The following is a 12,481-nucleotide window of genomic DNA, read 5'->3' as shown; positions in this document are numbered from 1 at the left end:
AGATACTGATTACCTACCCACGTCACGTGGATTCATTTTTAAATCTTATAAGCAGAGGGGCCATATGAAGAAGGTGAAGGGCTCTTTGAGATACAGGGCATAAGCCATGTTACATCTGTGCCCAGGTAGTGAAGCAGGATAATGGGGATTCTCCTAACTTCTACTTGGGATATGGCTTCGTGTCCCTATAGCAGATACATCAGAGCACAGAGCAGCATATCCAGCATCTCAGTAGTCTGCTGTTTTGGGATCATGGAAAGACACCAAAAGCTTCTTCGTCACTTACATCCACTTTCTTACAGAGGGAATAGTCTGCAGTGACAATGAGAAAGTTGTGCTTTCGAGCCTCTTCAAAAAAGGCGTAAATCAGCAAAGGGCAGCCAGAACCAGATAGTATTAGGTGGAAGTTCATACCTACACATGAAACATCTCTTGGGGAATCCAAGAAACACTTTGTAGTAATTGCATAGGAGAGTGAGAGTTTATGGTATGTGTCTGGGTGAGAAAGGCAAGTGCCAGTGACATTTGGAATTTTATTGTGACCTGCTTTGTGTCCACAGACTGGTGAGGTCAAGAGGGAATTGGGTCCCAACTCCTACATGTGATACTGCCTGAAAGAGAAAGGGTAGAAAAACTAGTGGAAACCCTTTTTATGGACACTTTGTCTATAGTTCGTGCATATTGCATTTCAGGCAAAAAAAACCCCCATTTTCTACAAGGCTCTTTGTCTAATATCCTGAGAGTATGGTATCATCATGGCCAACTCTGTCTAAGAATAATGGTTGTTAACAAAACAAAATAATACAAAGGTTTTTTTTGTTTTTGTTTTTGTTTTTGTTTTTTTTTTAAAGCTGTGAAAGTGTAGGACAAAGAGAATGGTCATAAGTGATAATGATTATAATGGTGACCACTGTTTGAGAGTACTTCTACAATAAATGTTCTTTTATAGGTTTATTTATTTTTGAGAGAGAGAGAGAGAGAGAGAGAGCGAGCATGAGTAGGGGAGGTGCAGAGAGAGAGGGGGACAGAGGATCCGCACTAACAGCGGTGAGCCCGATGCGGGGCTTGAACTCATGAACCATGAGATCATGACTTGAGCCTAGGTCAGAGGCTCAACTGACTGAGCCACCCAGGCACCTCTGTGGACTGTACAATTTAACTAAGGCTTTTTTTCCTTCCCTTCCCTTCCTTTTTTAAAATGTTTATTTAGTTTGAGAGAGGGAGAGAGAGAATCCCCAGCAGGCTTCTTGCCAACAGAGCAGAGTTCCACGCAGGGCTTGATCCCATGAACCATGAGATCATGACCTGATCCAAAATCAAGAGTCAGATATTTAACTGACTGAGTCACCCAGGCAGTCCTTTTCTGTTTTTTTTTTCTTTTTTCTTTTAGAGTCCGAAAAAGGCAAGAGATATTTAGATCGCAAACGATTTAAGTGACTGAGAAAAGAACTAATATATCTGACTTTTAACACAACAGCTGGGAGCTCTGATTTGAAAATCTTCCTTATTGTATGTGTGTGTGTGTGTGTGTGTGTGTGTGTGTGTGTGTGTATACATATACTTCATTCATCAGTCAATGGGCATTTGGGCTTTTCCATAATTTGGCTATTGTTGATGATCCGCTAACCTTCTTGAAAGTGTTCACTATGATTATATTTTCTTTATGTATGCACACTATTTCACCTGCTTTATTTTGGCTTTTACCCCCCAAATTCCATTAAACATTTTACCAAAGTTATTCATGACCTGCCCTTCTTATGTTCCTTTTCTCGGCCAACATCTCTACCTTTCACTTGGGTTTTCTTTTTCAGTGACTTTTTTTTTTATTGAAATGTAATTGATACACAAATTAGTTTTAAGAGTACATCATAGTGATTCAATGTTTTTATACATTATGAAATGATCCTCATGACAAGTCTAGTTACCATCTGCCACTGAGCAACATGGAAGGCTTCATGAACTTGGATGTCACCCTCGTGCAGGGGCCACGCAGATCCTCTTTGCATTGTTCCAGTTTTAACATATGTACTGTAGGGGCACCTGGGTGACTCCATCGGTTGAGCGTCTGACTTTGGCTCAGGTCACGATCTAATGGTGTGTGAGTCTGAGGCCCGCATCGGGCTCTGTGCTGACAGCTCGGAGCCCGGAGCCTGCTTCGGATTCTGTGTCTCCCTCTCTCTCTGCCCCTCCCCACTCATGCTCTGTCTGTCAGTCTCTCTCAAAAATGAAATAAACATTAAACATTTTTTTAAAAAAGTATATGTGCTGCCAAAGAGAGCACTCACTCAGGTTTATAGACACAGGCTTGATGGCATCCTGAGTCTTCCCTCTTTTTTCCTCACTTCTCGTACCACATGAGATCTAGGTAAATAAAAGAGGTGGAAACTGAATCTCTTGAAATTTTCAAGCATGCCTAACAAGAGGTTAAAATGCTCTAACTTTAAATGTCTTATGACAAACAGTGATACTTTATTACCTATTATTTCATGTAGAGATGGAGACAGCAAGTCTCAGGTAAGTTGTGACATGGTCAAAATCACCTGGAAAATAAACTGACTTAGTCAAGACTAGAGTTGGAAACCTCTGGGTCCTACTTAGGTAATGTTTCATGGTTTAAAGCTATGAATGTACAAGGGTTTATGGATTCAATTTTTTTTTCTAGATGTAAGAAGAACTTTTTTCAGTTCGGTATGGTCATTGTTCATCCTGTTGACACAGTCTCACGTTTCTGGAATGCCAACATGGCACAGTACTCATGCAGAATGAATGTGTTGAAGATAAGAAATGTGTGATGTACTAAGCACTAATGTCAGGTTATCCTTAGTATCAAGGACATGATTCTGTTTATTGTCTCTCTCAACGCTTCTTTCACCTTTTCATTTCTCAAACTATAAATAAAAGGATTCAGGAGAGGGGTCACCACTGTAATGAGGACAGCAGCTACCTTGTCAAAATTCAGGGAATAGTTCTGATTGGGTCTCACATACACAAAGATATTGCTCCCGTAAGCAATGGAAATGACCGTGATGTGAGAGGCACAGGTAGAAAAAGCTTTTTGACGGCCTTGGGCCGAGGGGATGCGCAGGATGGTGGAGATGATGTAGGTATAGGACGCAGTAGTGAATGCCAGGGAGCTCAGGATGACAAGGGCAGATAGGAGAAAGTTGATCTGCTCAATGAGGTGAGTATCTACACAGGCTACCTGTAGAAGAGGGGCAATGTCACAGAAAAAATGCTTGATTTCTTTTCCACAGTAAGGTAGCCTTGTCACTACAATGGTTGGTACCAACACAGACAGGAAGGCTCCTACCCAGCAGCTCAGAACCAGCAGGAGGCAGGTCCTGCTGTTCATGATGATGGTATAGTGCAGGGGGTTACAGATGGCCACGTAGCGGTCAAAGGACATCACTGCTAGGAGGATAAACTCCACTGTCCCCAGAAAGAAGTAGAAATAAGTTTGAGTGATACAGCCAGCAAAGGATATGGTTTTCTTCTCTCCTAGGAGGCAGGCTAGCAACTTTGGTGTAACGACAGTGGTGTATAAAATATCCAGAAAAGACAAATTACTGAGGAAAATGTACATCGGGGTTTGCAGGTGATTATCAGTCCATATTAGGAAGATGATGACAATGTTTCCTACTGCTGTTAATGTGTAAGTCAGCAAAAGAACCACAAAGAGGAGTATTCGAAGCTCCAGGAGAGTGGGAAAGGCGATCAGGGTGAATTCAGTCACTGTGCTCCAATTTCCCATGGGCATGGCTACACAGCAGGCAGCGTCTCCCTTAAGAAACAAGAAAAGGAAGATCAGCTTGGGAGATAATTTTATAAATATCTGTTGAAAATGTGTTGTAGAGAGTGCCTTACATTGGGAGATGGGTCAGGGGTTTAGCCCTTGATCAGAAAATCATTCTTGTGCATCTTAGGGAAAGTCAAAATACCATTTAGACACAACTTTTTCCATAAAATGAAGGGAGAAGACTGGATTAAAAAAACCTCTAAGCTTCCTTCCAGTAATGAAATTCTATTTAGTCTCATTAAATGAAACTTCTCTTCAGTGCAGCCAGCTTCATGTTCCCAGTTAAAAATATGCTATAAAGTACTGACTCACACTTTAGCTAGAACTATTTTTTCTGAAGTATACAGTCACTGAGAGAGAAATCCTTTAAAATACTTTCCAGCTTTTTCTATAACAAATTTTCTTTCGCTTTGACAGTTGATAATGATGACCTGCCATGAGTAAGAGATAAAGATTGACTCTCCCTGCCTCCGATACTTGGTGATTTCCAGAGTCTCTCATTTTTGAAAGTCTTTTCCTTACACAAGTAGATTTATGGAAACAGACAAGAAATATCTGAAATGGACAATGGTTCAGGCTTCCTGCTAATCACTTTAGATGACACATCAGAAGGGAATACTGGATATTTTATCTTTAGGTTATATCCTGTGTCCAAAACCTACCTTCTACAAATTCTGTGAAGTATGTAATAATATATACATCAAATATCTGGCTGATTATTATTTTTTTATTGAAGTATAATGAATATACAATGTTATATCAGTTTCAGGTTTACAAGACATTGGTTCAACAATCCTATATATTACTCAGTTTCACCATGATAAGTGTAGTTACTGTCACTATACGTTATTGCAGTATTATTGACCATATTCCCTATGCTGTACTTTTCATCCTCATGACTTATTTTATGAGTGGAAGTTTGGTTCTCTTAATCCTATCTATCTATCATCTATCTCTCTATCTATCTATCTCTCTCTCTCTCTCTCTATCTATTTACTTTTAGATCCCATATATAAGCGAAATCATATGGTTTTTGTCTTTGTCTGACTTATTTCTGGCTGATTATTTAAGAGGATGTTATACAATGTGATAAAACCAGAGAGGTACACATTATACACAGGATGGCAAAATGGAGGTAATTTAGCTTACTTCATTTACTTGATCAGTTGAAATCATCAAAGTGTACATCAAGATCATACAGTTGTTCTTTATCCCAGTATCTGAGATGTGTTCTTTGGCACAGTATCCCATTTCAGGTTAAAAGCACCCATTCTTTAAGTTCAATGCTTTCCTTGTCTAGATTTTACTTAGCTCTTCCTTAACAGATAGGTTAGAGCCGTTCCCCTCATTTTCCTTTTCCCACCTCCCCTCCTACCCCATCTCGGAGATAAAAAAGTTCCTATTTCATTTTTTGTTTGAAGTTTTTCCCATGACAAAAAAAACCCTCACATTTTTTCCCAGTGCAAATAATTAGAGCATGCAAATGTAAAAAAAAAATTATAATCTGCAATCAAACCTGTTAGGGATACAATGACCAGATTTTGGCGAATGTATTTCTGGGCCGTTTCAAAATTACATCGTATACGTATATATCTAAACTAATTGATGCTGACATACTATTTTGTAGCTAGCTTTTCTTATTTTTCTTTTTTAATAATAATCATTCATCTTTTGGGGCACCTGAGTGGCTCAGCCGGTTGAGTGTCCAACTCTTGATTTCGGCTTAGGTCATGATCTCACTAGTCATGAGATTGAGCCCCACAACGGGCTCTGTGATGAGTGTGGAGCCTGGTTGGGATTCTCTCTCTCTCTCTCTCTCTCTCTCTCTCTGTCTCTGTCTCTCTCTCTCTCTCTCAAAAAAAAAATCATCTTTCCATGTCAATTACTAGAACTCTACAAAATCATTTTCTAAATGTTTATCTTTATTTTTGAGAGAGAGAGTGAGAGTGGGGTAGGGGCAGAGAGGGGGGGGGGACAGAGGATCAGAAGCAGGCTCTGCGCTGACAGCAGAGAGCCCCATGTGGGGCTTGAACCCACGAACTGTGAGATCACGACCTGAGCTAAAGTCGGACACTCAACCTACTGAGCCACCCAGGTGCCCCTCTATAAAATCATTTTCTAAAATCAGATTTTTTCGAGGGACAATTGATACACAAAGACCTACCCATAGGGGTGCCTGGCTGGCTCAGTCAGAAGAGCATGTGACTCTTGATCCTCAGGGTTGGGAGACCGATCCCCTCACTGAGTGTAAAGATCGCTTAGAAAGAAAATCCTAAAAACATAACAACCGCAAAGAACTGCACATATTTAATATGCATAATTTTATGAGTTTGGACATATACAAACACCCATAATATCATCACCACAATTAAGGTAACAGACACATCCAACACCTACCAGACCTTCCTTCACACAACACATTTTTAAGGGTCGTGTAGTGTTTGATTCTATGGATGGGACTGTGAGATATTTAGCCATTTGCTTAGCTTTGGTAATTTAGGTGATCAGCATTTCGTTCCCACATAGATAATGACTGAATAAATATTCTTGCACATAAATCTTTGTGCAGCTGTTTCTACTCCGTAGAATACCGTTATTTTCTAATAAGATACTTGTTCTATATCTGTCATAATATTAAAGAATCCAAAAAAGATTTATTCCTATAATATTAGATTTTACCAGCTTACTGGAGTAGCAGGGCCTGTAAAATCACTTATAGATCTCTTTCCTGGGTTCTTTTTCTGAGGTAATCTCAGTACGTCACACCTAACTCTGGGTAGCTGATGCCTCAGCGAGGGTAAGCTGCTGTGCTCTCTCTTGCTCTTTTTTTCAAAGCCTCCTTTTGTGTTCTGGACTTCAGTATTCTTTATTTTTTTAATTTTAATTTTAATTTTTAAGTAATCTCAACACCCAGCGTGGGGCTTGAACTTCATACCCCGAGATCAAGAATCGCATGTTCCACTGACTGAGCCAGCCCAGTGTCCCTGGACGTCAGTATTCTTATCAGAAAAATTAAAATGTTGGACCATACATTTATAAGATCCATTCAGTGTCTTCAAGTCTTATTTCCAGTTACTTTTCAATTTCCTTCCCCACCTCAAAGATTCTAACTCATTCTCCAGTAAACAAGCTCTCGAATGATTCTATAAATTACCACACAGAAGTGGATAATTATGAATACCTATACCAACATTATAGCATGTGAAACCTTGAGTGAACTTTCTGTCGGAGGTACTGTGTTTTCTGTTTTGTGTGTGTGTTGTATTATTATTTCCATGAGGTTGTTCAACAGGCAAATGATAGTTCACACTTTCAGATTCAAGTGTTAGATAATTACAACATTCAAAATGAGCTACTGTGAGATTTAAATTAAATCATAAACATGACGATAACAGATTCTTGCTAAAAATATGGTTTTGTTCAGAAAGGATTGGGATAAACTTAAAGGAGATGAATAATTACAGCAAACTGTTTCTTGAATAAATAACGATAAATTATGGAAAGTTTAATTGGGACTGAGGGATATTTTTAATGCATACTTAATCGGAAGCCCCCAGATCTGCATATGACCCCACTAAGAATATGACAGATCAGAGAGGCCACACACAAGAAGATATGTTTAGCAGAAGTAATACATTAGTAATTAAAAGATATGTGGAAAAGTATACTTACATTTCCCTGATTGTATAGATGATGTAAGATTCTCCCAACATGTTTCGTACGTGCAGACATAGTAAGAAGTTCAAACTTCGATTATTATGTGTGAATGATTTACTCCAAATATTGCACTTTGAAACTTTTCTTTTGCCAATTCCATTTCTAGCTCATAGAAATACTTCTTAAAGATAAGATAAAATTGACTAAGTCACTGAACCATCTAACCCAATATGTGTCCTGCTGATTAGCGTCCTAACCACATGCCCATCCAGTCACGGCTTGGATGCCTTCAGTGACTTGGAAGTCACTGTCTTGCTTTAGCCCTGGCTGAATGAAAAACTCCTGTCTTGAATGGAAAACTGTAACTTCCAAACGCACGTTCATGTTCTGACCTTTCCAACCAAATACTGCCCCTTTTCGCCATGGCAGGTCTTAAACACCTCAACGATCTAGGTCTCTTCCTTGCCCTACAACTTCCTGGTGAGATCCGCACAACATGATTCTAGAGTCTGGTTTTGCAGATAGAGAATGTGGTAGTAAAGCGTTAAGAGTCTTGAAAATCTTGCAGGAATGAATCAGCTCTACTGGAGTAGATCCTCCCTGACTCCATTAAAACAAATTAGCCCAGAAAATCATTGATTCTCAGTTCACAGGTATTTTTTCCCCTTGCAAGAAGGCTATTTTTGGCTCTGGTTAATTCTCAGTTATTCGAATTATTTAGTAACTGGGCTGTTTTGAAGAGAGAGACTCCTACAACTAACTGGCTTAGATGTGGCTGACTCAGAATCCTTACGGCATCCTTGCTAAGTGACAGCCTAGGGAGGGGAACTTACTATAGGTTTTGGTATCTCATTCCACCTTCATGGTTACTAGAATATTAAGTTTTCCACTGAAGATTTATTTTGCTAAATGGTCTTGAATACTCTAAATCGCCAAATTCAAGTATTTGAATGAGTATTTTTTTTTAAAGTCGCCTTGTTCCTTTTCTCTATAAAGTTTCCTTTATTCTATGAACTTTTTTTTCATAAGTGGATGAACTGTGTGTTTTCACAGGCTCATTTGCCTTAGAGACTTAGATGAAAACAGCTCTTGGGGATATGGGTCAAAGGAAGTTAATTAATATTGTTATAAAAGAATGGTGGTTTTGAACTACCTAATCACAATTACAAAGTTTTAGAAGGTGCCAAATAGTCCTGTTAGTGGCTCCTCAGGGATTTCCCCAGGGGTTTTGCTCTATCTACTTAAAGGAGAATGAATACTTAAAAAAACTTTTTGTCTTTTTTAAGTGATTGATAAAATAGAAAATGTCTTCCAGTAATAAATATTCTAGAGTTTCAGATGCCATCCAATACCTCTGTCTCTTATCAGCGTAGGATGTTTTTAAAATGTTTTTATTTCAAATTCCAGAGAGACGTAGCAAATGCCATTATGCTTTTCATTCCTGTCATGTTCCTGTTCAGAAAGAGAAGCCCTTGGAGCTGGAGTCAGCCCAGCTCGACTCTGTTCTCCCAACCTCCTGACTTTATCCCCAGCTGCAAGCTTGCCAAAAGTATCCACTGTATTCCCTAATATTTATATTTTTTCAATGAAAATTCCTTTAAACATTCCCCTTTTACCCAAAAACCTAGCACCTTTTTATCATAACACAAATCTGACTTTCACTGGAGGATACTGATTGCCCTGTGGCTCCTACAAGTCTCGTCCCTTCCTTGTACCAGAGGGCAAGGGGTGCAGGGCTGGAGGACGGGCTCCGTATTATTGTTGCTATTGTTGGTGGTATTTTTTGGCTCCCAATTTCCACTTTCAAATCACCATTCCTCTGGTTTTTGGTAAAACTTCTCCAAGGCTCACATTATACAATCCTGTAAGCTTTCTTTGTTTCTGCGGTATATTGCCTGAGTTTCAAGAAAGAAGCGAAGAACTTCCACGAGTGTTCAGATAAGACAATGAGGGAGGAGTCTTTTAAATCGAATTTCAAAACAGGAAAACCATGGGTGACACATTGAGTAAAAGCTTTTTTAGTGGTTCCTGGTCTTGCACTTCATCCTAAGGGTTGCTATTGTTGTGGGAAACCTTAATTTCCATGTGAAAAGCTAATAAAATATACTAAAATTTGAATTTCTTAATCTTACTTCCAGTGAGTGTCACCTGCGTTCCACTTTAAATCATCAACTCCATTATTTTAACATGAGTATTGCCATTATGTAGAATTACTCAATCTCCGAAGTCCCAAACTCCAAGGTATCAGTCTTGGACCATAATCTCCCAATTCTATAGTTTTATTTCCTAAACACGTACTCCATGGCCTCACCTAGATCTCCAGCCTATGGAAGATCCCATTTTTCCTTATCAGCTTTTCTGCCTGATATATGTATATTTGTAAAAATGTGTGTGCGTATATATGTTTTTTCAAATATATATTTATAAAATATATTTTGCTGCAAATCTATATGTTTCTGCAAAGGAGAGAGAGAGAGAGAGAGAGGGAAGAGAGAGTGAAAGAGGACATATATTTTCTTTTTTTAAATGTTTATTTATTTTAGAGAGAGAGAGGGACGCAGAGAGAGGGGGGACAGAGGATTCCAAGCAGGATTCATGCTGAGAGAAGAGAGCCTGATGAACTGTTAAGATCGTGATTACAGCCAAAGTCAGATGCCCAACCAACTGAGCCACCCACGTGCCCTGAGAATATATAGTTTCTTTCAGCGGAAGATACATAAAATGGAAGCTGGCATGAAAAAAAGAGCCTGAGGGCAAGATTTTAAAATATATATATTAAAGTTTATTATTTTTGAGAGACAGAGAGAGAGAGCAATCAGGGAAGGGGCAGAGAGAGAGGGAGACACAGAATCGGAAGCAGGTGCCAGGCTCTGAGCTGTCAGCACAGAGCCCGACACAGGGCTCGAACTCACAGACTGCAAGATCATGACCTGAGCTGTAGTCAGCCGCCCAACCCACTGAGCCACCTAGGTGCCTCTAAAATATATTTTAAGTAACACTGGGGAGATGCATTATAATGACATCTTTGAGCCTCACAGGGCCCCAAATGCCTAGTGAAGTTCCCCTGCTTTTGCCAGATATATCCCCCTCATCAGAAAAGACCCCTGTCTGGCTAGTTCCCTCTCAGCCAGACCAGCTGCATAGCCCCCAGTCCTCAGCCACCTGATGAATGGATACAGAAGATGTGGTATATATCTACAATGGAATATTACCCAGCCATACAAAAGAATGAAATCTTGCCATTTGCAATGATGTGGATAGAGCAAGAGAGTATTATGTTAAGCAAAATAAGTCAGTCAGAGAAAGACAAATAGCATCTGATTTCACTCATGTGTGGAATTTAAGAAACAAAACAAGCAAAGGAAAAGAGAGAGAGAGGCAAACCAAGAAACAGACTCTTAACTATAGAGAACACACTGCTGGTGACCAGAGGGGAGGTGGGGGGGGGGATGGGGGAGATAAGTGATGGGTATTAAGGAGGGCACGTGTGATGGGGTTGTATGGCCGTGTTGAGTCACTAAATTCTGCATCTGAACCTAATATTACACTGTATATTAACTAACTGGAATTTAAATAGAAATTTTTAAAGATGCACAAAAAAACCCAAACCCAAACCAAAACAAACACATGAAAGGAAAAGGGCTTTGGTTCACTGCCAAGCAAACAGTTATTCACTCTGCCTCTGAGGGCATCCCCCACGTGGTCCCACACAGCAGGTGGTGTCCTCCTCCCTGGGCTGTAAGCATATGTGACTAACTAGCTACTGTCAGTCTTATCTGTCCCGTATCAAGAGCCTTGTGGTCAGCCACCCCCAAATCCCTAAGGCAGAACTCGTTTCCTCACCAGTGGGGTGAAGACTGAGTAGTGCAACACTTCACCTGAGCTGTGTGTGTGTGTGTGTGTGTGTGTGTGTGTGTGTGTGTGTGCACGCGCGCTGTATTGTGTTGTGTTGTGTTTGGGATACTCAGAAGGACTGTAAGTTGGGACACAGTTTTAGAAGGAGTGCTGGTGAGAAAATATATAAGAAATAATACATGGGAATCGTGGTAAATTAGATAGGATGGCATCTCATGATCGCTTTTAAATAATTGTCAGGGAAACATTTCTTCTCTGTGCTCACCACTTTCAGTACCCCAGCCATCAAAACCTAGAGCAAATTCCTTATTCTTAAAATTTTTTTAAGGTTTATTTATTTTGGAGACAGAGAGAGAGAGAGAGAGGGCACGATCAGGAGAGGGGCAGAGAGGGAGACACAGAATCGGAAGCAGGCTCCAGGCTCTGAGCTGTCAGCACAGAGCCCGATGAGGGGCTCCAACCCACAAACTGTGAGATTGTGACCTAAGCCCAAGTTGGAGGCTTAACCTACTGAGCCACCCAGGCACCCCCAAATTCCTTATTCTTACCCTTTAGAAAAACAAAACAATTTGTTTTTAAGGAGCTCAGTGTAATGGGGATAAAACGTGGAAGGGGTGCTCTGTGGTGGAACAGACCTTTTAACTAACTAGCAAGCCAAGGCTGTTCTTTTAATTTATTTTTTATTTTTATTAAAAAATTGTTTTTAAGTTTATTTATTTTGAGAGAGAGAGCATACATGGGGATGGGGCAGAGAAAGAGAGAGGGAGAGAGAGAATCCCAAACAGGCTTCATGTCCAGTGAGGAGCCCCACGTGGGGCTCAGTCCCATGACCCTGGGATCATGATCTGAGTCGAAATCAAGAGTCAGACACTCAACCAACTGAGCCACCCCAGGCCCCTCACCAAGAGTGTTATTTTAGAACAAACACATTTGACTTGAACGCAAATTTTCTGTAGCGTTTTCCTGAATTTTCCTTCTCCTATGTCCACACCATTACAGATTTGTTATAATCTGTTCTCTTCTATTTTTTCTTTATAGGACTCTCTTCTAACATTTAATATGTGTTTAAGAAATGTGGACTGAATAGGTGGCTTGATGCCATAAAGGAAATAATATTAAACCGGCAACCAGAATGACAGATTCTGGTCCTGCCTTTCTTATCACTTAGATCTA

At 40.0% G+C, this 12,481-nt stretch overlaps 1 protein-coding gene and 1 non-coding gene across 2 annotated transcripts; both read right to left on the bottom strand.

The window, feature by feature from the left end:
* Positions 1-1,937: 1,937 nt before the first annotated feature.
* LOC128776294 (U6 spliceosomal RNA) lies at positions 1,938-2,040 on the bottom strand. Its single transcript, XR_008421375.1, has one exon. It is a non-coding gene; the product is annotated as a U6 spliceosomal RNA (small nuclear RNA).
* A 769-nt stretch (positions 2,041-2,809) lies between these two features.
* Positions 2,810-3,757, bottom strand: LOC109257332 (olfactory receptor 6M1). The gene has a single exon (XM_019433362.2). It carries the CDS (start codon positions 3,755-3,757, stop codon positions 2,810-2,812), a length of 948 nt encoding a protein of 315 aa, XP_019288907.2.
* Between the last annotated feature and the right edge of the window lie 8,724 nt (positions 3,758-12,481).

Source organism: Panthera pardus, unplaced genomic scaffold (genome assembly GCF_024362965.1).
Source record: "Panthera pardus isolate Hobbes unplaced genomic scaffold, ASM2436296v1 HiC_scaffold_12, whole genome shotgun sequence".
In the NCBI taxonomy this organism is placed as follows: Eukaryota; Metazoa; Chordata; class Mammalia; order Carnivora; family Felidae; genus Panthera; species Panthera pardus.
Note: the sequence above shows the minus strand (reverse complement) of the source record. Positions and strands in the feature narration are given on the sequence as shown.

What these genes read in the sequence shown, in the direction of transcription:
- LOC109257332 (XM_019433362.2), bottom strand. Translation starts at nt 3,757, where the DNA reads ATGCCCATGGGAAATTGGAGCACAGTGACTGAATTCACCCTGATCGCC.